Source organism: Schistocerca nitens, chromosome 3 (assembly GCF_023898315.1).
Source record: "Schistocerca nitens isolate TAMUIC-IGC-003100 chromosome 3, iqSchNite1.1, whole genome shotgun sequence".
In the NCBI taxonomy this organism is placed as follows: domain Eukaryota; kingdom Metazoa; phylum Arthropoda; class Insecta; order Orthoptera; family Acrididae; genus Schistocerca; species Schistocerca nitens.
In genome coordinates this window covers 31,151,802-31,177,241 of record NC_064616.1, presented here as the reverse complement: position 1 = coordinate 31,177,241, position 25,440 = coordinate 31,151,802, and the positions used below count along the sequence as shown (strand labels likewise).

The 25,440-nt window shown below is 43.5% G+C and overlaps 1 protein-coding gene across 2 annotated transcripts in view; it reads right to left on the bottom strand.

Annotated features, from left to right (window-relative positions):
- Nucleotides 1-25,440, bottom strand: part of LOC126247968 (polypeptide N-acetylgalactosaminyltransferase 16-like) — a 567,635-nt gene that overhangs the window by 100,804 nt on the left and 441,391 nt on the right. For both annotated transcript variants that reach the window (XM_049948532.1, XM_049948534.1), the window contains exons 4-5: nucleotides 15,466-15,533; nucleotides 15,310-15,375 (exon numbers count right to left, since the gene is read on the bottom strand). In XM_049948532.1, coding sequence (XP_049804489.1) covers nucleotides 15,310-15,375; nucleotides 15,466-15,533 — 134 coding nt within the window. The remainder of the gene's footprint in view (nucleotides 1-15,309; nucleotides 15,376-15,465; nucleotides 15,534-25,440) is intronic.

Here is a 25,440-nt window from a genome sequence, read left to right as displayed (position 1 = left end):
TACAAATAGTTTAGAAAATGAAAACCGTGAAAATTAGGTGTATTTATAGTACAGCGTTTATATTATTTTGTCAATTCCTGTACTTCGTGAAAGATTCGGCATATAATTTTTCTGTATAATTTAATGCTGCATGCCCGAAGATAGTTGCTAATCGTCTGCAGAACCTTCAGTGCCTCTTCAATAGTTTTCGCAACTTCTACAAGCACTATTAATAAGTCGGTTATCTTTTGCTTTCGCTGATCTCTGTCATAACGCACCCTGGTATTGTCAGTCTATAAGCCTTTTTTCAAACTGATAGCGCTGAAAGCAACATACCTCGACCATGCTACAGTGTAACTGCGTTCACAAAATGATACACAGTGATAAATATTTGGAGTCAATGTGTACAAAGTGGCACAGTTAACACCAGCCTTCGCTGTTTGATGATTTATGTTCAAACACCTAGCAATACTGTTCGTCGAAGTTTCATGATGATAATAGCATTCACTTGGTTCTCGAAATTCTGCACAGCATGCCTATTAACCGAAAGTATAAACTGCTATTCTGCAACTCATATTACAGTCTGTGCTGACAGCGATATTCTCATCAAGCCTTTACAACAAACTACAGAGACCTGGGCTTTCATTTCAGACATTTCTAGATAAAAAATAATCACACGAAAAGACGCAGATCGAATACTGTATAATTACATGTCGTTAATGACGTATCTTCACTCGACTACAGTAAAATTTAATGGAGTACTAGAAGTTGTTTTGGAAATAAATAATTTTTGCAAAAATGACTTAACTTTTGTTACTCTTGTGGAAACTTAATATATGCTGTGAGACCTTAGTTTCTCCCGCGTATACTTTGTTCAAAAAACTTACGGGGATGCAGCCAGGTGACGTTGTCGACAACCGCCGATATTTCGACAGCTGCACACCCTTCCATTTTCAAGGCAAAACTGTAGCAGGTAAGTGCTGTGCAAGGAAATTTAATACCTTGGTTTTGACACACACACACACACACACACACACACACACTGTAAACACTAGAGCCATCACTGACTAAAGATGACCGACGTCAGAAGTTATCGATAGTGAAATTAATAATCAACGGGTGAGGCAGCATAACCTCTGCCCCTGTGTTTTTTGACAAGTCAGAGAGCAGGACTCCATGCAGAATTTAAACAAAAACCACCATCTCTATTTATAAAGTTACTTGCTAATTTAATTTCAACAGCTTCCTTAATAACACTGTCCCAAAGCCTGCCAGACTCTCTGTGTTGTTATGTGATGGGAAGCCCGTTGTCACCTATTACTGCCAATTTGTACATGGAAGATTTCGAAGAATGTGCCTAGGAGTCGGAGACTTTGAAACCTACGTGTTATTTCAGAAGTGTAGACGATACTTCTGTTGATTGGCCTCATGGCAGTGAGAATTTAAACGAATTTTTAGAACACCTGAAGTCAACCCAAATGAATGTTCGTTTGACGATGGAGGTGATAAATGATGGCTGTCTTCCCTTCCTTGATGTGTTGGTTAGGTGGATAGTACGTTGGGACATGCTATTTATAGGAAGCCTACTCACACTGACTTGTATCTGCAAGCTGATAGTTGTCAACGTGAGGGATAACTTGGTTCACAAGCCGCATGTCATGTCGGCCCCTAAGGGTTTGTCAGCCGAGGTAGTCGCCTTTCATCAGAATGGCTACCGTGAAAGACAGATTAGACGTGTGTACCGGGTGAGTCATGATAATCCCGAGGTGGCACCAAAGTCTACGGCCTTTTTGCCTTATGCAGGGAGCATCCCGAAAAGGACTGGTCGTATTTTGCGGAAATTTGATGTGAAGTGAGTTTTTCGACCCCCATCTAAGGTCAGGGTCCTTTTAAGTTCCGTAAAGGATGATTTTGATTTGCGTAAGGGGGGGGGGGGTCTACCGTATTCCTTACAGTTATGACATGTCATATATAGTTAAGACTATCAGGACTGTGGAGGACCGGTCTACCGAGCATAAGCGGCACACACGCTTGTAACAGTCGAGCAAATCTGTCATTGCAGAACATTGTCTAGGCACCCGTCATCCTATGGAATATATGGAATATAACAAAACGCAGACTTTAGCATGCACTTCCAGCTATTGGGATAGTGTTATTAAGGAAGCAGTTGAAATTAAATAAGCAAGTAAGCAAGTAATCTTATAGAGATGGTGGGTTTTGTTTACATTCTGTATGGAATCCTGCTCTTTCACTTACAATAAAAAAAAAAAAAGGACAGAGGTCATGCTACCTCACCCATTGATTATTGATGTTACTATCGATAACTTCTGACGTCGGTCATCTTCGGTGTGTCACGGCGCTAGTGTTTACAGTGTGTGTGTGTGTGTGTGTGTGTGTGTGTGTTAAATTCTCTTGCGCAGCTCTTACTTGCTGCAGTTTTTCCTTGAAAATGGGAGGGTGTGCTCCTTTTGAAATATCGGCGGTTGTCGACGACGTCACGCGCTGCATTCTCGAAACATTTTTGAACTTAATATATGCTATATACATTATGGAAACACCTTCGCATGTCATAGAATTCACACGAAGCTATCCACGATTCACAATAATGGTAAATAAATGGTAAATACTTCACTGAAAAAGTCATTTTATCTGCAGATATTTCTTTATATTGGCCACTTAACACATGATGTGGACCTTGGTGTTGTCCCTTCCCAATAAAGTTAATGGCAAATTATATCATCAACGTATCTGTGGCACTCCCACCGACAGAGAGGCTCCTTTTTTTCATTTGTTAACACTTGAAAATGCTACGTCCTCCCTACCGGGAAGTCTTCAGTGCAGTAGCAAATATCATATGACACTCAAACGCTTTTCTGAAGTCAGCAATTACTGCATTCACCTCATTGTCTCGATCCGTGGCTTTCAGGATGACATCTGAGGAAAGCGTAAGTTGGGTTTTGCATGACCGATGTTTTCGTAACCCATCCTGGTTGGCACGGAGAAGATCATTCCGTTCGACATGTGTCATTACGCTTGATCTCAGAAAATGTGATTCGACAACTCGTCAATGATAATGGCCAATAGTTTAGTGGACCAGTTCTCTTATCCTTCATGAAGCCTATCGTGACTTGGGCATTCTTTCAACCACACGGCACATCTTTTTGTTCGAGAGATTGCAGTATATTATGGTTAAGAGAGGGGCTAACCTAGCTGCAGTTTCTGTAAACCATCTGACAGGGATTCCATCGATCCTTGGGGCCTAGTTCAATTTTAGTTTTTCAGTTGTTTCTCAACGACACCGGTACTACTCCTGGATCCTCCCTTGTAAATGATCGTTTCAAAGCGGAATTCAGCACTTTTGCTTTTGCTTTGTTACCCCTGGTTTCAGTTACTGTGCCTGGAAACTAACTTTCCATCATAAAAAGCCTTAGCATATGACTAGAAATTCTTTGGCTCCTGTGGCACGAATTTCGATAATATTCTGCTACGATAATCGTCGAATGTTTCAATCATCGTCTTTTCACAGCCAAAGGGCATTTCATTTAGCATATCTCTATTTGTAACCATGCGCTTTGTTTTACATCTACTGCACAGAAATCGCTGTTTCTCAACACATATTGTATGACGTGGAGTGTCTCTCACAGCGAGCTGTTCTATTAGCTACATATATATCCACTGGGTACGCTGTTCTTCTAAGCTTGAGCCACAGTTACCTTACATGCTACTACCCAGAGAGCCGCGCGGGATTAGCCGAGCGGTCTTAGGCGCTTCAGTCATGGACTGTGCGGCTGGTCCCGGCGGAGGATCGAATCCTCCCTCGGGCATGGGTGTGTGTGTTTGTCCTTAGGATAATTTAGGTTAAGTAGTGTGTAAGCTTAGGGACTGATGACCTTAGCAGTTAAGTTCCATAAGACTTCACACACATTTGAACATTTGAACTACCCAGAGCCAAACGTTTCGTGTTCCTGCTTTGGACATATCACTGCATGTATATCTAGTTTAATGTTTACGTAAATTTTCCACCTCGTTTTAGTTGTCCTTTGTACTTCGTTAATCATTGTTGTATAATTGCCTCACTGTGACTGGTTCCAATTTCAAGAAGGACATCCTCAACAAGGTCGGGTCTATTTGTTGCCATGAGATCTACTTTATTTCTGTCATGAGTGAGCTTCCGAAATATCTATTCTAAGTAGTTTTCAGAGAATGCATTTAGTATTGATTCGCAGGATGTCTCGTCAAGCTAACCACTTATACCGGGTGATCAAAAAGTCAGCATAAATTTGAAAACTGAATAAATCACGGAATAATGTAGATAGAGAGGTACAAATTGACACACATGCTTGGAATGACATGGGGTTTTATTAGAACCAAAAAAATACAAACGTCCAAAAAATGTCCGACAGATGGCACTTCATCTGATCAGAATAGCAATAATTAGCATAACAAAGTAAGACAAAGCAAAGATGATGTTCTTTACAGGAAAAGCTCAATATGTCCACCATCATTCCTCAACAATATCTGTAGTCGAGGAATAATGTTGTGAACAGCACTGTACAGCATGTTCGGAGTTATAGTGAGGCATTGGCGTCGGATGTTGTCTTCCAGCATCCCTAGAGATGTCGGTCGATCACGATACACTTGCGACTTCAGGTAACCCCAAAGCCAATAATCGCACGGACTGAGGTCTGGGGACCTGGGAGGCCAAGCATGACGAAAGTGGCGGCTGAGCACACGTTCATCACCAAACGACGCGCGCAAGAGATCTTCACGCGTCTAGTAATACCTTTTTTTTTGGTTCTAATAAAACCCCATGTCATTCCAAGCATGTGTGTCAATTTTTGCCTCTCTATCTACATTATTTGGTGGTTTATTAAGTTTTCAAATTTGTACTGACTTTTTGATCACCCGGTAAATTATAATTATATCAATCAATTGTTGGATTATTAGTCTCATCCAATGATGACTGCATGATTGGGAAACATATATATAGACGGGGTGCTGTTTTCTCTAAAGTTTTCGGATTCATTCGCCAGCGAGACTTGTGCTCAATAGAAGGATCTAATTGTAGGTTTATGCCCGTCCTAGCAGACTTAAAATTCTGGTCTGCTCATCCAGGTTTAGGATTTTGCGGTTTCTCTAAATCACTTAGGAAACATGTCAGGATGCTAACTTTGAAAAGGACATGGCCGATTTACGATTGTATCCTTATCCTTGTCTCTACATCTACATCTACATCGCCGGCCGAAGTGGCCGTGCGGTTAAAGGCGCTGCAGTCTGGAACCGCAAGACCGCTACGGTCGCAGGTTCGAATCCTGCCTCGGGCATGGATGTTTGTGATGTCCTTAGGTTAGTTAGGTTTAACTAGGTCTAAGTTCTAGGGGACTAATGACCTCAGCAGTTGAGTCCCATAGTGCTCAGAGCCATTTGAACCATTTTTACATCTACATCTACATGGTTACTCTGCAATTCACACTTTAGTGCCTGGCAGAGGGTTCATCGAACCATTTTCATGCTACTTCTCTACCATTCCACTTTCGAATGGCGCGTGAAAAAAGGAACACCTAAATCTTTCCGTTCGAGCTCTGATTTCTCTTATTTTATTATGATGATCATTTCTCCCTACGTAGGTGGGTGTCAACAAAATATTTTCGCATTCAGAAGAGAAAGTTGATGATTGAAATTTCGTAAATATATATCGCCGCAAAGAAAACCGCCTTTGTTTCAGTGACTGCCACCCCACCTCGCGTATCATATCAGTGACTCTCATCCCTCTTTTGCGATAACACGAAGCGGGCTGCCCTTCTTTGCACTTTTTCGATGTCCTCCGTCAATACTACCTGGTAAGGATCCCACACCGCGCAGCAATATTCCAGCAGAGGAAGGACAAGTGTAATGTAGGCTGTCTCTTTAATGGGTTTGTCGCATCTTCTAAGTGTTCTGTCAACAAAGCGCAGTCTTTGTTTCGCCTTCCCCACAGTATTATCTATGTGGTCTTTCCTATTTAAGTTGCTCGTAATTGCAATTCCTAGGTATTTGGTCGAATTGACAGCCCTTAGATTTGTGTGATTCATCGTATACCCAAAATTTAACGGATTTCTTTTAGTACGCATGTGGATGACCTCGCACTTTTCTTTGTTTAGTGCCAATTGCCACTTTTCGCACCATACAGAAATTCTCTCTAGATCATTTTGTAATTGGAATGGATCATCTCATTATTTTACTAGACGGTAAATTACAGCATCATCTGCAAACAATCTAAGGGGGCTGCTCAGCTTATCACCTAGATCATTTATGTAAATCAGGAACAGCAGAGGGCCTATGACACTACCTTGCGGAACGCCAGTTATCACTTCTGTTCTACTCGATGATTTACAGTCTATCACTACGAACTGTGACCTCACAGAGAGGAAATCACGAATCCAGTCACACAACTGAGACGATACTCCATATGCACTCAATTTGATCAATAGTCGCTTGTGAGGAACGGTATCAAAAGCCTTCTGGGAATCTAGGAATACGGAATCGATCTGAGATACCTTGTCGACAGCACTCATTACTTCATGGGAATAAAGAGGACGTTGTTGCACAAGAACGATATTTTCTAAATCCGTATTGGGTATGTATCAATAAGTCATTTTCTTCAAGGTGATTCATAATGTTCGAGTACAGTATATGCTCCAAAATCCTGCTGCAAATTGATGTCAGTGATATGAGTCTGTAACTCAATGGGTTACTCCTATTTCCTTTCTTGAATATTGGTGTGACATGTGCTACTTTCCAGTCTTTAGGAACAGACCTTTCGTCAAGTGAGCGGTTGTATATGATTGCTAAGAAAGGCACTATTGTGTCAGCATACTCTGAAAGGAACCTGATTGGTATATCTTCTGGGCCGGAAGACTTGCCTTTCATAAGTGATTTGAGTTGTTTCGCAACACCTAAGATATCTACTTTTATGTCACTCATGCTAACAGCTGTTCTGGTTTCAAATTCAGGAAAATTTACTTCATCATCTTTCGTGAAGGAGTTACGGAAAACTGTATTTGGTAACTCCGCTTTAGTGGCACCATCATGGGTAACATATCCGTCGCTATCGCGCAGTGACGGTATTGACTGTTTTTTGCCACTGGTGTACTTTACATATGACCAGAATCTCTTTGGGTTTCTACCATATCTTGAGACAATGTTTCATCGTGGAAACTATTAAAAGCATCTCGCAGTGACGTCCGCACTAAATTTCGAGCTTCCGTGAAAGTTAGCCAGTCTTGGGGATTTTGCGTTCTTCTGAATTTGGCATGCTTTTTTCGTTGCTTCTGCAACAATGTTCTGACGTGTTTTGTGTACCATGGTGGATCAGTCCCGTCTCTTATTGACTTATGCGGTATGAATCTATCTATTGCTGTCGATACTGCATCTTTGAATTTGAGCCATATCTGGTCTACACTTACATAATTAGCTTGGAAGGAATGGACACGCTCTCTTAGGAAGGCATCAAGTGAATTTTTATCTGCTGTCTTAAATAGATACATTTTGCGTTTATTTTTAGTGGTTTTGGTTGATATGGTTTTGAGCCTCGCTACAAAAACCTTTTGTTCACTAATCTTTGTATCCGTCATGACGCTCTTTATTAGATCAGGATTATTTGTGGCTAAGAGGTCAGGTGTATTTTCGCAACCATTTACAATTCGTGTGGGCTCATGAACTAATTGTTCACAGAAATCCTCAGAGAAAGCATTTAGTACAATTTCGGAAGATGTTTTCTGTCTACCACCGGCTTTGAACAAGTATTTTCTCCAACAAATCGAGGGTAGATTGCAGTCTCCACCAATTATAACTGTATGAGTGGGGTACTTATTTGTAATGAGATGGAAGTTTTCTTTGAACCGTTCAGCTGTTATATCATCTGAGTCTGGGGGTCGGTAAAAGGAGACAATTATTATTTTGGTACGCCTGTTGAATATAACCTCTACCCATAGTAATTCACTGGAACTACCTATTTCAACTTCAGACATAAACACACCACCACCTAATTTATTTAATCTATCCTTTCTGAACACGGTTTGCGCCTCTGTAAAAATTTCGGCAGAATTTACCTCCGGCTTTAGCCAGCTTTCTGTTCCTATAACGATTTCAGCTTCAGTGCTTTCTATCAACCCTTGAAGCTCTGGTACTTTTCCAACACAGCTACGACAATTTACAACTTCAGTACCGACTGTTGCTTGGTCGTTTCTCATTGTTTCTTTGCCCTGTACCCTTTGAGACTGGAGTCCCTTTTTATCTTTCCCAAGACTGTCTAACCTAAAAAACCGCCCACTCCACACAGCACTTGATACCGGTGTATCCGCCTCCTGCGTGTAGTGTAGTGGACACCTGACCTATTTAGACGGAACGCGAAACCCCACCACCCTACGGTGCAAGTCGAGGACTCCGCAGCCTACACGGTCACAGAACCGTCTGAGCCTCTGATTCAGGCCCTCCACTCGGCTCTGTACCAAAGGTCCGCAATCGGTCCTGTCGACGATGCTGCAGATGGTGAGGTCTGCCTTCATCTCGCTAGCAAGACTGTCAGTCTTCACCAACTCAGATAGCCGCCGGAAACCAGAGAGAATCTCTTCCGATCCATAGCGATACACGTCATTAGTGCCGACATGAGCCATCACCTACAGTTGGCTGCACCCTGTACCCTTCATGGCATCCGGACGGACCCTTTCCTCATCTTGGATGACTCCCCCCGGTATGCACACGGAGTGCGCATTAGCTTTCTTCCCGTCCTTAGCTGCCATATCCCTAAGGGGCTCCATCACCCGCCTAACATTGGATCTTCCAATGACAAGCAATCCCACCCTCTGCGCTTGTCCGGACCTCTCTAATGGTCATATCGTCGAAACGACATTTAACCCTGATCTTCATTCCTTCCTTACATTTTCATCAGTAAAAAGCTATATATACTTTCTTGCAAGACGTTAAATCTCTAACAAAAGTTGTTGTGTAAAAAGATACTGGGAAAAGTTTAAAGATTTCTGTTGTAGAAAAACATTTACGAATTTCATTAAAACTACCTTCTTCACAATAATCGTATAGTTCAAAAAGTTTTAAGTGTCTGTATATCTGGATATCTTTCACCCCTACATAAGCTCATACCTTAAGTAAGAAAAAGACACTACACTTCCTTCTTTAGAGTTCTTGTTGATCCTGTCGGACAGAAAAACAAGAAAACAGACATTACTTTTTTAGGTTAGGTTTAGATGACAATACCAAACTAAGGTAGAATTTTCACTTGTTTTGCAAACTGTCTTTTCATAGTTTGTACAAACTTATATACATGCTTCTAAATAAATAACCTCGGTTTTCAAGGAGTTAAAAGGAAATTTAATGTGAAACATGACATTCTCAGCTTTGATTACAGGCTCATTAGACGGTCTCATTGCGTTGCGACTACTGCACGCACATCTTGTGTTGTTAGCAGCAGTATCATTATAAATTCGCAGTCTGCAACTAATAAATAAAATTCGTTTCCATATTAACTACACTGAAGCGACAAAAGTCATGGGATACCTCCTAATATCGTGTCGGACCTCCTTTTTCCCGACGTAGTGCAGCAACTCGACGTGGAATGGACTCAACAATTCGTTGGAAGACCCCAGCAGAAATATTGACCCATGCTGCCTCTATAGCAATCCGTAAAGCGGAAGTGTTGCCGGTGTAGGATTTTCTGAGCGAACTGATCTCTTGATTGTGTCCTATAACTGTTGCACGGGGTCCAAATCATTCGCTCAATTTGTCCAGAATGTTGTGTCCAGGAATTCTGCATACTCGGTTCGCTAGATAAACAATCAAACAATTCGTATTAATGAGTTTTATTACAACAAGACAATTAACTTTGATAGATGTGTCGCAAGTAAAGGGCGACATACAAAATAATCAGTCTCCTTCAGAACAGACAAACACAAGTCTGTGCTACGTAGAGAGTACTAATGATAGAGACTGCGATGCGTGTGCTAACGAGGTGTCTAACATTGAAGCTGCTATCGAAGTGGGCTGCCATCAGTCGGGCGCGGCGCTCATGTCGTCTTCACCTAGGGGCCACTGCTGTGACTTTGTCATCCTGGAGGGAGGTCGGTCAGCATGTGATTGGCTGACCTCTTCTCACAGCCGTCTTCTCTCTGTCGTTCCCAACTGGCGTGCCAGCTCTGACTTTACGCCGTAAAACAGAATGTTCTTAAAACCAAAGATGAACAATTGTGCCCTGGTGACATACCGCAAAGTCATCCATAAGAGCTCGATAGTTGTTTCGGAACATGGAGTCCATGACTAGTTGCAAAAGGTCCCCAAGAAACCGAACGTAACCATTTCCAGTTAATTATCGGTTCACTGAGACCAGAGAATTCAGTCCATTCCGTATAAGTACATCCCAAACCATTATGGAGCCACCACCATCTTGTGCCCGGTCTTGTTGAAAACTTATGTCCAAGGCTTTGAGGAGTTTGCGCCATACCCGAACCCTACAATCAGCTCTCACCAACTTAATCGGGATTCATCTGACCAGGCTACGGGTTTTCAGTTTTCTGGGGTCCAACCGATATCGTCAGGAGCCCAAGAGAGGCACTGCAGGCAATGTCGTGCTGTTAGTAAAGGCAGTCGCGTCGCTCATCTGCTGTCACAGACTATTAACGACGAAGTTCACCACACTTTCCTAACGGATACGTCCGTCGCACATCCCACATTGATTTCTACGGTTATTTCATGCAGTGTTGCTTGTCTGTTAGCACTGACAACTCTACGCAAACGCCGCTGATCTATCATTTAGGGAAGGTCGTCGTCGGCCACTGCGTTGTCTGTGGTGAGAGGTAATACCGGAAATTTGGTATTCTCGATACACTCTTCAAACTGTGGATCTAGGAATATTGAATTCCCTAGCAATTTCCGAAATCGAATGTCCCGTATGTCTAGCTCTAACTACCATTCCGCATTCAAAGTCTGTTACTTCCAATCGTGCTACCGCAATCACGTCGGACACCTTTTCACTTGAATGACCTGAGTACAAATGACAGCTCCGCCAACGCACTGTCCTTCTACTGTACGCGATACCACCTCCATCTGTATATGTGCATATCGACGTTCCGTGACTTTTGTCACATCTGTGCTCGAAAACATTCTTGTTACTTCTATTCTGTTGTAGTAGGCATATTTCACGGTTACCTGATAATTATGTTATGAAAGAACCATTCTCAGAGTAGCGTCATATTTGAACAGAATGTTATCGAAGAAGGGGGAAATCTCATGGAAACCAAAAATAATTAACCGCCATTTTATCACTTGATGGCGCTCTAAGCGTCAGAATATGCAAAGTAAAAGACTTAGGGTACACAGCTGTTCCTCAGTTTTCGTCTGAGACGCTCGACATGATTGTTCCACAGCAGGATCGCGAGCTACTGGTAAAGCTCTTTCACAGGAACCATGGTGACTGTGCGCCAGTAGCTTTGTAGCAGTTCTGGACACTCAAAGATACGAAAAACGGCGTTGTTCCGATGTCTGCCAAGGCTCTGGAGCAAATAATCACAGAGTTCGAAAACACAGGTTCTTTTCAAATGAAATGTGGCAGAGGGAAGAAGACAATTGATCCTACGTCAGTAGCAAACGTGGCCAGAACAATGAAGGAAGGGTCGAATGATAGAGGGCATGGAAACTGCCCAAACGTTGGACACAACTATGAGCACGGTGCATGAAATTCTACGAAACATCCTGCACTGCTATCCATACAAAGGTACCCATGTTCAGGAGTTGCTTCATGCTGACCTGTCAGTAACACAAGCGTTTGCTCTGTAATTTCTTGCTCGCGTGGAAGAGGCCAATGAATGGCCGTGGGACACTTTGTGGGCAGACAAATCCCACTTCCATAGACATGTCAATACACAGAACTGTAGAACATATGCAACCGAAAATCCGCTCGCATACCAAGCGATACCACTTCATTCCCCTAAGGTAACCGTGTAGTTTGGGTTGACGACATCGTTTATCGTAGGGAGGTGGCTCCTTCAGGTCCTGTTATCCGTACTGTCACTGGTAAACGCTGCGGGAGCCCTTTGTGCACCAACGTCATTCCAACCCTCCAGCATCGTGAATGTGTGGATAGGATCATTTTTATGCAACATGACACTCCTTCACAGATTGCACAGCCAGTGAAGCAGCTGCTGCAGAAGCATTCTGGAAATGCTAGAATTATCAGCCGCCATTTCCCTATAACCTGGCCGTCCACATCACCTGATCTTAAACGGGGTGACTTCCGGCTGTGGGTTTATTTGCAAGACGCTATGTTCAGTGCTCCGATTACAAACATAGCTGAACTGAAGGCACGCATTGCACAGCGTGAGCAGTGGGACACTCCAGTCTGTTGTCGAAAGTGCTATTCCTCAAGTTCTGCTTGTGGCAGGAAACAGAGGAAAACATAATGAGCGTGTCTTGCGTCAGTCTCACGACAGTTATAAAGCGACTTGATTGTTGCTTTTTATGCGGTTTTTGGCCTCAGGACAGTTAAAAACCGATTTTTCCCATCCTATGTAGTACGACCTTCCAGTGGTGGATGGACTCACTTAACTAACAGTGCCACAACTGTTGACTGCGGTCATGCTTATTGCAAAGTACGGTTGGTTTAATGTGCAACTCGCACCATAGTCGTCGCATTGTGATTCATCAGTCATTTGTGGCAGAAACCATTTACGTTATGACGCGAACAGCGCCATCTAGTGAGAAAATTTTCGTTAATTTTTATGTTGCCATAACGTTTTCCCATTCTTCGATAATACTCCGTTCAAATTTAATTTCATTCTGAACAGCGATTCTTTCCTTGCGAGCGTTTTTAAATTGGAACTTTAATTATTATCACCCCGAATATCTGTATTTATGATGTGCACAAACGAGTTTCTGTATCACCAGAAGTCTAAAGTGCTTGACACTAATCTGAACCACAAAATGTATCGTTTTACTCTTGAGAAAGCACGCATATCTGACCTAGTGTAAAACTGAAGCACCCCAAAATGAGAATTACTTCTTGAAAAGGGCCTTGCTTAAAAAAAAAAAAATACTTGAAACAAAACCTCTCGATAACGGCCTCAGTTAGTCGAGGAAAAGAGTTCTCCAGTGCCTTCAGATATATCATGTCTAGCTGAAGCCATTCATTGATGATTAGAAACACGTAGAGCTATCAGATTCTGGGGATGTTGAGAGTTACGTTTCGCGCGCTGTTTCAAATAGTCCCAGACATATTCTACGGGATTTGGTGGACCAGTCGATGTGCGACAGGTCACCAGCGTATTTGTTAAAGCAGTAGCTGACGCATGCAGACCTGTGAACACAGCTACTGCCCTCTTGGAATACAATACTGTTCACACCATATCCTTCGTGAATATGTAAAAGAAGGGCAACACTTGATCACGGAGATGGTGAAATAAATATCCTTGACCATGTTCGTGGCAAGCAGAATAAGTAGACCATGGTACGAAAAACACCCTCAAAACATAACAGAACCATTTCTGGCCCCAACTAGGCCACTGAGGTGACAAAAGTCATGGGATACCTCCTAATATCGTGCCGGAAACCCTCTAGCCCGGCGTAGTGCAGAAACGTGACGTAATATGGACTCAACAAGCTGTTGGAAATCCCCTGCATAAATATTGAGCCATGCTGTCTCTATAGCTGTCCATAACTGCGAACGTGTTGTCGGTGCTGGATCTCGTGCACGAACTATACTCTCGATTATGTCCCATAAATGTTCCATGGGTCGCCAAATCTTTCGCTCGAACTGTCCAGAATGTTCTTCAAACCAATCGCGAACAATTGTGGCCTGGTGACATAGCACAATGTCATCTATAAAAATTCCATCGTTGTTTAGGAACACGAAGTCCGTGAATGGCTGCAAATGGTCTCCAAGTAGCAGAACATAATCAGTCGGACCAGAGGACCTAGTCCATTCGATGAAACACAGCTCACTCCATTATGGAGCCACCACCAAGATGCACAACGTCTTATTGCCAACTTGGATCCACAGAACCGTGGGGCCTACGCCACACTCGACCCTACCATCAGCTCTTACCAACTGAAATCGGGACTCATCTAAGTAGACCACGGTTTTGCAATCGCCCATGAAAGGTGCTACATGCGATGTTGTGCTGTTAGCAAAGGCACTCGGCTCGCTCGTCTGCTGTCACAACCATTAACAACACAGTGCCTAAAGGATACGTTCATCGTTCATCCCATATTGATTTCTGCGGATTTTTCAAGCAGGGTCTGTTAGCACTGACAACGATACGCAAACGCCACTGGTCTCGGTCGTTACGTGAATGCCGTCGGCCACTGCGTTGTCCGTGGTGAGAGGCAATGCCTGAAATGTGGTATTCTCGGCACACTCTTGACACTGCAGATCTCGGAGTATTGAATTCCCTAACGATTTCCGAAATGGAGTGTCTAGCTCCAAATACCATTCCGCGTTCAAAGTCTGTTAATTCCCGTCGTGAGGCCATAATTGTGTCGGACACCGTTTCACACGAATCATCTGAGTACAAATGACGGCTCCACTTTTTATACCTTGTGATATATGCATATCAATACCCCATGGCTTTTGTCATCCCTGTGCATACTCTGCAAGTTAAACGCATCATACGGCGACTAGTGCATTCTGCACGTTGCGTCATTGGAAAAGAGACAAAATCACGACTCGTCTGACCACACTACACGCACCCAGGCATCTGCTGTGCAGTTTCTATGTTGTTCGGTCCACTAAAGACGTGCTGCTTTTTGTTTAAGGGTGATCAATGGTCTTCTGTGAGGAACGTGACTCCAGACGCTCTGCGAGAGGTAGAGACATTGGACAGTCCGTCTTGATACAACAACGCACTTCAGCATGGCGTTGTCACGGTCACGTCAAAAGCAATAGCTCCTTTCATTCTGCTACGAGTACGCTCGACTCATTTTACTGCGCTGATTCCATAAGACTGAGTGGCACTTTGGTGTCAGCGATGGAGAATTAGACGACGGTGCCAGCTGGAAACCATCTGTAGCGTTCCAAAGACACAAGTGTGCTCTTTCAAGCGTAGTGGTTAATATTTTGTCTGGTCATCTTAGTTTCTAGTATGGTGGAAGAAGTTCAGGGAAAAATCTTTATTCGGTTTGCGATAGGCTTATGTAATCGTGATTTTAGAATAATAAGCTGAAAAGTAGTGAAGCTTAAAAAAATAGTGAAATTTCTGTGTCAATGATGTTCCATCTCAGAGGCCTATGGTAATTCGAAAAACGTGTTGACATTAGTGACAGTGCTGTCACACCGACAGTTCTACTTACCTTCTCTGACAGTATTCCTTATGACCCGAACTTTTGGAATGGCTTCAAGAAGCGTACCGTCCTCCTCTGTAAAAAAGAATGCTGTTGTCATAACTGTCATCTCCGCAATACGCAGTTAAGAAAGTCTATAGTGAGTGTGTGTGTTTGTGTGCTTACCGTTGTCACTGAAGTCGTCTACAAGCAGTATTTCCTCCAGCAGCTCGGCGGGTGTGCGGTTGATTATGCTATTATGATAAAAACAAAAAGCCGTTACAATAACGATGACATAAATGTTGGAAAGAACAGTTTTTAGCAGCGTTAGGCAAAGTGTATTGTCGAGCACTACGTGTTTCCAGAATACTGCTTCAGTAATTCAAAGACGAACTACTAGGGTCGAAACACGTCAGTATAGCCCACAGGAGGGAACTTAAATAGGAATATTAGGCATTATTAAAACAAACGCAACCAATAACTTGTACCTTTTGTTGATGTTACTTCACAACGAATAACTAGATTCGAATGGACAATCACTCGCTGCAACATACGTCTGTAACAGGTTTGTCCAGTAGCTTGTGGTAATAGCCATCCAAAGTAGTTCTATGACGTGTGCTGGAAATTCGAGAATGGTCGCCTTCAGTCTGCGCAAAACACCCTAAAAATGTAGTGAGAACAGTTTCCTCCTCATGAGAAAAAGTACTGATACAGATATACAGTACGATAAATTGAGCGGGCACGCTAATAAGCCGAAGTGCACGGTAGTCAGCACGAGCTTTACATAGTGTTCACATATGATAAAAGACCTCTTTGCTCGAGCCTGTTTCGTGCAGACTCAGTAAGATAATTCTTGCACCAACGTCACTCGTCCGTAATGTTACACCGAAAACGACATTAGGATAGCTGTTAGTACGAGATACAGGACAAACCTCTGCAAACGCCGAATCTAGGCATCTGAAAATCTGCATATATGCTCAAGAAGTCACCGCACAGTACATATAGAGGATAATTTGTACCACCATTAGCTAGCTTCTGTATTATTCCATTTGCCTAGACAGGAACAAGAAGAATCTCGATACCCGCTCTACTCTCTGTCTTCTTAGTCTCAAGATCCCTAAACGAGGTACGCGATGGAAACAGCTTATTGTTGTGCAGTCTGTTTTGAATACTGATTCTCTAAATTTACCCAAAAGAGTTTTGCGAAGCAACTGTCGCCTTTCTTTCAAATATTCCCGCTTAAGTTCCTCCGCGCAACGTGGTAGCCCTTTGTATGGGCTGCACCGACCCGTTGCGATCCTAGCAGCCCCTCTATGAATTTGTTCGTTACGATTCTGGAGTTCTCGAGAATTGGTAACACTAGTGTCTTGTATGCTGTTTCCTTCATACACTTGTGAGCCAAAATAGTATGACCGCTGCTCACCGCGATATAGAATACCGCCTCGAGGCGTTGCTGGTACGTGGCCCGGTAAGGGAAGCGTACAAGCGGAGCAAACATCAACATTCTAACCGCAATACGAACCGCAAATGGGGAAATCCACCAACGTAAGTGGCTTTCACAAAGAGCAGATTGTTATGCCCACTGTCTGGAATCGAACTTGTCGGAAACACCGAAGCTGAACGTTTGTTGGCGTGCTTATAGTGCACATCTATGGGAATCCTGATGTCTAATTCCATTGGGAACCGCGTGCACCACGATCGTATTATTGCCAATATATATTGAATAAATGGTATGATCGGTTATAAATATCGAAAGTCTTTATTTTACAGATAGGTTTCGGTCACTGTGTGACCATCTTCAGTGCTAAAAATACACAGGGACCATCAGACATGAGGATCTTAACACAAATGTAGTCCTGTTTATAACCACCATCAAAAAAATTCAGAAACATAAAACATATACAAATGTACAGATACTCATTCAATAATTTTTTTTCTGTGCTTGTGACCGCAATGTCAATACGCTAAACTAACGAAGTTTTGGTTCCTGTTGCAAGTTTCTTCAGGATGTTTTTGTTTACTGCTGGATGTTTCTTATATACCTGTAGAAGTGGCTGTTATCTAATTCTGATAGACTGTTAAGGATGAAGGGATGGGATGTTAGAAGTCTTTATTGGTGTTTTTATTATTTCTTTGCAGTAATGCAAACACCAATAAAAACGTCAGGTTTCCACCAACGAAAAGAAATAATAAAAATACCAATAAAGACTTCTAACATCCCTTCCCTTCATCCTTAACAGTCTATCAGAATTAGATAACAGCCACGTCTGCGGGTATATAAGAAACAAAGTTTTCTCATTCAGTAGTAAACAAAAACACCCTGAAGAAGGTCACTTGCAACAGAGACCGAGACGTCGGTAGTTTTAGATATTGCCAATGTGGTCACAAACCCAGAAAAAAAGTTACTGAACGCGCAATGGCCGCGGAAGCCTACGTTTATATACAGATTCTCGTACGTACCAAATTATTCGAATGTTTTACGCTCATATCATAATAGCACAAAATTTTCTATGAGTTGTGACATGTACCACGATGACTACTTCCAACAGATATCTTCACTTTTACTGCATACAATAATTTTTAAATTAACAGAGGGGCCTATCTCATAACCTTAGCAGTTGCCGATCCAACGTACGGTGAGCGTGTAGTTTACACAGCCAACTAACTAAGCTCAGTATTGCAAAACAAGCATCATAGTGCCCTCTATATTACGAAGTGTAGACCACGAAGACATCAAAAACAACAAATATCATCAACAGAAAAACCAAAGCTTAAATAAAACATAACCTTTAAAATAACATGACGACTTTTTACTGCCAGAAGTCACAGAAAAACTTTAAAAGCGCAGTACAGCCACAATAAAAAGAAAAAAAATACAATAAAGTTACCCCGTCTGACCCAAAGTACAAGATAAAATTTTATAGGAACATACCCAACGTAAAAACACATAATAGTTTTTTAAACACAAATACAGAGAAGTTAACATCAGAAATATCGATTAAATGTAAAAACATTAACACTTTACAGTGGGACTTCGCTCCCTCTTTTATCATACTCTAAGACTTGACCAACCTAATGAATGACATTATCAGCATATGTACTTAACAAGTATTTACAAAAAGTAATAAAAAATTAACAAAAATACAATGACAATGGCGGTTATAAATAAGGCCACGTGTCTGTTAAGATCATGTCTGATGGTTCTTTTGTATTTTCAGCACTGAAGATCGTCACACGGTGACCGAAATCGATCAGCAAAGTAAAGGATTTGAATATTTACTACCGATTCTGCCATTTAACCAAAATACACACATCAAAAAAAGTTTTGCATCACCTCGATTCCGAGATTTCCGGAACCTGTACAGAAAATTGGAATAGAGATCAACACAAACATCATTTCCGCCTTTTTTTATTGCTCATGAAAACCACACCTTGCATGTTGTACCACCATACAGCGAGACTTTCAGAGGTTGTGGTCCAGATTGCTGTACCCACCGGTGCCTCTAATATCCAGTAGCACGTTCGCTTGCATTGATGCATGCCTGTATTCGTCGTGGCATACTATCCACAACTTCATCAAGGCACTGTTGGTCCAGATTGTCCCACTCCTCAACGGCGATTCGGCGCATATCGCTCAGAGTGGTTGGAGGGTCACGTCGTTCATAAACAGCCCTTTTCAATCTATCCTAGGCATGTTCGATAGGGTTCATGTCTGGAGAACATGCTGGCCACTCTAGTCGAGCAATGTCGTTACCCTACAGGAAGTCATTCACAAGATGTGCACGATGGGGGCGCGAATTGTCGTCCATGAAGACGAATGCCTCGCCAATACGCTGCCGATATGGTTGCACTATCGGTCGCAGGATGGCATTCACGTATCGTACAGCCGTTACGGCAACTTCCATGATCACCAGCGGCGTACGTCGGCCCCACATAATGGCACCCCAAAACAGCAGGGAACGTCTATCTTGCTGCACTCGTTGGACACTGTGTCTAAGGCGCTCAGCCTGACCGGATTGACTCCAAACACGTCTCCGACGATTGTCCGGTTGAAGGCATATGCGACACTCATCGGTGAAGAGAATGTGATGACTCTCCTGAGCGGTCCATTCGGCATGTTATTGGGCGGTCCATTCGGTATGTTATTGGGCCCATCTGTACCGTGCTGGACGGTGTCGTGGTTGCAAAGAAGGACCTCGCCGTGCACGCGGGAGTGAAGTTGCGCATCATGGAGCCTATTGCGCACAGTTTGAGTCGTAACACGACGTCCTGTGGATGCACGAAAAGCATTATTCAACATGGTGGCGTTGCTGTCAGGGTTCCTCCGAGCCATAATCCGTAGGTAGCGGTCATCCACTGCAGTAGTAGCCCTTGGGCGGCCTGAGCGAGGCATGTCATCGACAGTTCCTATCTCTCTGTATCTCCTCCATGTCCGAACAACATAGCTTTGGTTCACTCCGAGACGCCTGGATACTTCCCTTGTAGCGAGCCCTTCCTGGCACAAAGTAACAATGCGGGCGCGATCGAACTGCGGTATTGACCGTCTAGGCATGGTTGAACTACAGACACCACGAGCCGTGTACCTTCTTCCTGGTGGAATGACTGGAACTGATCGGCTGTCGGACCCCCCTCCATCTAAAAGTCGCTGCTCACGCATGGTTGTTTACATCTTTGGGCGGGTTTAGTGACATCTCTGAACAGTCAAAGGGACTATGTCTGTGATACAATATCCATAGACAACACCTATCTTCAGGAGCTATGGGAACAGGGGTGATGCAAAACTTTTTTTGATGTGTGTATATTCTCTATGGAAATTGGATGAAGGCCAGAGAAAACACGAGTAGGCGGTAAGTTGTTTAAGTTGTTGGACGTCCACGCCTCAACGGAGGCTTGCCCGCTATGTACGGCGACGATCTGTTCTTAGGATGATCCGACGACAATGTCACTTACGTTTGCAGTGGGCACAGAATCCTCGAGATTGGTCCGTGGATCAATGGAAACGTGGCGCCTGGTCGGAGGAATCATATGTGTTGTTAAACCAGGTTGCTAGTAGTGTATGAATTCGCTGTCATCTAGGAGAACAGCTACTTGAAACACGCACGGTATGACGGACGCACAACGCTGGGGCAGTGTCATACTATGGGGGGCCTGTGATAGTAATGGAAGGCATCTGTAGACTACGTGAACATTATTTGTGTCCACCTGCGTCGTTTCGTGTTCGATATCGTCCCCGACGGCGCTGACATCGGAGCAGCAGGAGAACTGTCCTGTCAGAACGACAGAATCGTGCTATAGTAGTTTGAGGAGCATGGTTGTCATTATGGAGAAAAAATTCGTCCAACATGGATCGAATAGAACACGTCTGGGACGCCATCGGGCACCAGCTAAGCGTCAAAAAACCACCAGACCGTAATTTATGGGAACTACGTGACCTTTCCGTAGACATTTGGTGCCACATACATTCCGAAACCTACCGAGGACTTTTTGAATCCGTATCACGCGTATTCGCTGCTGTAGTGCGTCCAAAAGGTGTACCAACTGGCTATTAAGCAGGTGGTCGTAACGTTTTGACTCGTCAGTTGAGATCCACAACACTATCCCGACAAATGTGCCTTCCATTCAGTTTCCCTTTTGTTGATTTTACGCGTTAGTCTCACATCGTGTCGCTTTGTAGTTTGGCCCACAGATAAACAAAATACCTGTCACCCTCGTAAAGAGGCCGCAGAACGCTTCGGAGGGCTGTAGGTGGTTCATAACTGCTAGTAGGCGGTAATGTGACCCTACAACCCCGACGTAAGTCTTATCAGTGAAGTCGTGTGTATGTGCCAGTCAGCTGTGTGTAATCAGCGAAGTAAGATGACCTGACATTGAGACGTGACAGCAGCCATGAAGTTTGTATGTGCCCATGGCAACACCATGAATTACGTCGCCAGATTTGTTGATTTATTAACGCGAGCTGTCCAACGTGTGTACGGCGTAGGAACAGAGGTCGTGAAGAGATTCTAAGCGACAGGGATTGGTGATTAGTGTCAATCCTTACCTAACCCAACAGTAATTGCTGTTCTCAATGAATACAGTCCATCTCAATCAGTTCCCGAAAGAATGTTACGAAAGGAAGTGCATGCAGTTGACAACTGGAACAGGGTTCTTCGCAAAAGGCCGTTGCTCACAGCGATATATGAAGGTCCGCGCCTTCAATGGGCCAAAAAACACAAACTTGACGATAGGTGACTGCAGGCAAGTTGTGTCGTCCGAATAATTGTAATTTTATCTCTTTTCCGAATGATACAAGCTGCCGCGTGCATCGAAGGCCCTCCAACGGGTTTAACTAGCAGTGTGTGGAGGCTGTAGTTCAGACCGCAGGTGGTTCCGTCACGTTTTAGGGTGTCTTCCGTACCATGACTTGGGCCCACTCATCCAAGTCACAGTGAATATGGACCAGGATGTTGATTTCAACATTCTCAAAAATGGCTCTCAGCACTATGGGACTTAACTTCTGGGGTCATCAGTCCCCTAGAATTTAGAACTACTTAAACCTAACTAACCTAAAGACATCACACACATCCATGCCCGAGGCAGGATTCGAACCTGCGACCGTAGCGGTCGCGCGGTTCCAGACTGTAGCGCCTAGAACCGCTCGGCCACACCGGCCGGCTTCAACATTCTCGATAACCAGATGTTGTCCTTGCTTCCACACTTTCATAATGACTATGTCGTGGACATTTCTGTCTTTCAAGATGACAACACCCGTGTTCACAGGGTTTCACGCATTGGTTGCCGGTTTGACGAGTACTTAGATGCCATATCGCACATCGACCGGCCTGCTAAGTCATCCGATGCTACTAGACAGTGAATACGTGAGTCTATTTGGAAAATCGGGAGAAACATAGCAATCGACGTTCCGCAGTCTGACAGCTTTGCGGGATGTAATCATCAGTGAGTGCCTTCAGCTTGATGTAGCATGTTGTTGTTTTGGTCTTCAGTCCTGAGACTGGTTTGATGCAGCTCTTTATGCTACTCTATCCTGTGCAAGCTTCTTCCTCTCCCAGTACCTACTGCAACCTACATCCTTCTGAATCTGCTTAGTGTATTCTTCTCTTGGTCTCCCTCTATGATTTTTACCCTCCACGCTGCCCTCCAATACTAAACTGGACACGAAGAAATTTGAGGACTCCCTTCCCGGCGAAATTGCGGCCTTTATCACGGCTAAAGGTCATGGTATACGGTATTAACTTGATGACTACTGTGGGTGGTTACTTTTTTGCCTGCTGTGCTTATTTAAACGAAGTGAGAGGCTATTGAAGTTTTCCACTGATCTTGAATTAGTGTCAACATATCCACCATTCGGTACACCCAGTGGAGATACTACGTCGCTCTTAATTTACTTCAGGTTATCTAGCGGCTACACTGTCTTGTGGCCGAAATATTGAATTCTGTCTTCTGCAATTGCTTCACTGCAATTCCGCCTTTCAGTCATTGCAGGAAAGCCGAGATCGCAGATATTCAGATATCGTGGAAGAGAAAATTATCTGTAATTGTGGGCAGAGGAAATATCTGTGGATCTGATGAGCTTCTTGTATGGTTATTTAAAGATGACGCGAAAAAAACTGCTAACACTGTATCAGAAGTTTATCGTAGGTCGCTGGAGTAACACACGACTGCAAAAATGCGCAACAGAGTTATGGACGCGATCGATTCGAGAACATTTCTCCGCACAAGCGACTTATCATTTGGCGCCCCCCCCCCCTTTTTTTTCTCTCTCGTTCACTGTGACCTGCGTCAGTTTTCACAACTGTGATACGCACTATATACACACTTTACGCTTGCACGCCTGGCGCCCGTTTGAGTTTGGCGCTCCAAGCGGGCCCTACTAGTTGTCATACTTCTTCTGCAGAAATCTAACTGTTGTTTCCCTTTCCAGTGTGGCGCCCCAAGAGGCGGCTTGCTTCGCTTGACCTTAAAACCTGCCCTGGTTATGGAACACACTACATACTCACGTATATTTTTGGAGAACGATAATCTCCTCTGTAAGAATCAATATGGATTCACAAACAGAGACCTTGGGAAACTTTGCTCTCTTTGTCCGTGAATACGTTCCATACTTTCGCTTCGTTAAAAAAAATACAAACTTATCAAGTTTCGGACCAGATTTCCAACTACTGGTTCCGGGACTTTTAAGCAGACAGAACTCAACACGTGGTTGTTAATGGGATGAAGTGGACAGATGTAAAAGTAATTTTGAGGACGTTATAGGGCCGCAACTGTTTACAGTATATGTAAAGGATCTAGTGGATAACGCTGGAAGCTCCATGCGAACAATGCTGAAGCTGCAGCTCCAGGAAACTTTAGCAAAATACAGGACGACTTGCGGAGGATCGATAACTGGTACACTGAGTGGCAGTCGATGATCAACGTGAACAAATGTAGCGGTGTACTCAGCCGGCCGCGGTGGCCGAGCGGTTCTAGGCGCTTCAGTCTGGAACCGCGTGACTGCTACGGTCGCAGGTTCGAATCCTGCCTCGGGCATGGATGTGTGTGATGTCCTTAGATTAGTTAGGTTTAAGGAGTTCTAAGTTCTAGGGGCTGATGACCTCAGATGTTAAGTCCCATAGTGCTCAGAGCCATTTGAACCAACCCGTTGTACTCATAAACAGGCGAGCTGGCCAATTACACTGTTCTCAGTAAATGACTGGAAACAGTACCAACCGTAAAATACGTAGGAGTAACCGTTCAAAGCGAACTAACAACGACCACATAGACTAGCTGTGGAAAAGCAGATGTCAGGCTGAGATTCATTGGAAGAAACTGCTCAAGACGGACAACATAGGCCGCTTGTACGCAGAACGCTCAATTGCCAACTGTACTCGGAAAGTTACGTTGAAGTCGAAACTTCAGCAACTTCGTCAAACAGTTACAATTAAATGAAAGTATACTAGACAGCCAACAGAAGACAGGCTGTCCAGAGCAGCGAGAGCTCAGTCTTGTAACCTACTCCGACCGAAAGGGCACCCGTACAAGCCGAACACAGAACATTGCCGCCCCCACGACAGTAGTCGTGGTTAAACGTGCCAATCAGCAACTCGAAAACCGGCGGAAAATTCCCCTCTATTGCTGACGCAGTACTATCCCACCAATGGAGATACTTGGCGCCAATTTCTGCGCCGATTTTGCTACGACACGGAGCTATTCCCTAAACAAGCCAATCACAGTTATGATTTTGCAGAAAACGCGGGCATTTTGCCCGCCAAGACTGCCTGGGAACACAAGTCATTCCCAAGCCTCGCTGGTAGCCCGCTAGAAAGTGTTTTCACTAAGTTTCTGCGAAGTAACGGAATCTCTAGCCCAGCTGCTCCGTCAGGCCCCTGTGGGCGTGTCGCCGCCGCTCTTATGACAATGTCGGCGTCTGGGGGAAGTCCGTGTGTGAAGGAATAGCGACTTTTCACCGCATGTAATTAGAGAGGAAAATCGAATTACTCAAAGATAGAAATATGAGAGGGGGCTCATGCCACCTCTCAGATGGTGAGAAAGAATTACTAACTCACATCTGCACATATATTTTTTAAAAAAGAAAGCTTATAAATATTCAGCATGTAGCCATATTTACAAACTAATTTTCGATGTGAATGTAAAATGACGCATTCCATACCATTACGACTTATCGTGAAAATTATCCATGAAACACGAAACTAACTACCTAACTAATGTCTGGAACCGTTTTCGAAACATCACCGTTTCTTCAGTGTCTAGGTGGCAAACGGGTCCATACTTTTTCTTTCCCAGCACTTTCCTTTCAAGAACGTTAATGATGAACATGATATCTCTGATGACACGTCCAATGAACGTTATTTTTTTTCTTTTCCATCTAATTTAATAATATTCTCTATTCGTTGACTTCCCTTAAGAATTTCACGTTGGCTCTTCTTCCCGAACAGCTTGTTTTTGTCATTTTTCTCCATATCCACATTTCAGCAACTTTGGGTAGATTCCTTTCCAATCTATCCAGAGTCCAACTATCTATCCACCATAAAATATTACGGTAGCTCATAGATATTCTATCTAGCATTCCACAACGAAATATTTCAGGTTTGTTACTACTACACCAATATTTCTTGTCGCACCTGATATATTGAGATATGCATCTTTATTTGGCGTCACATTAGT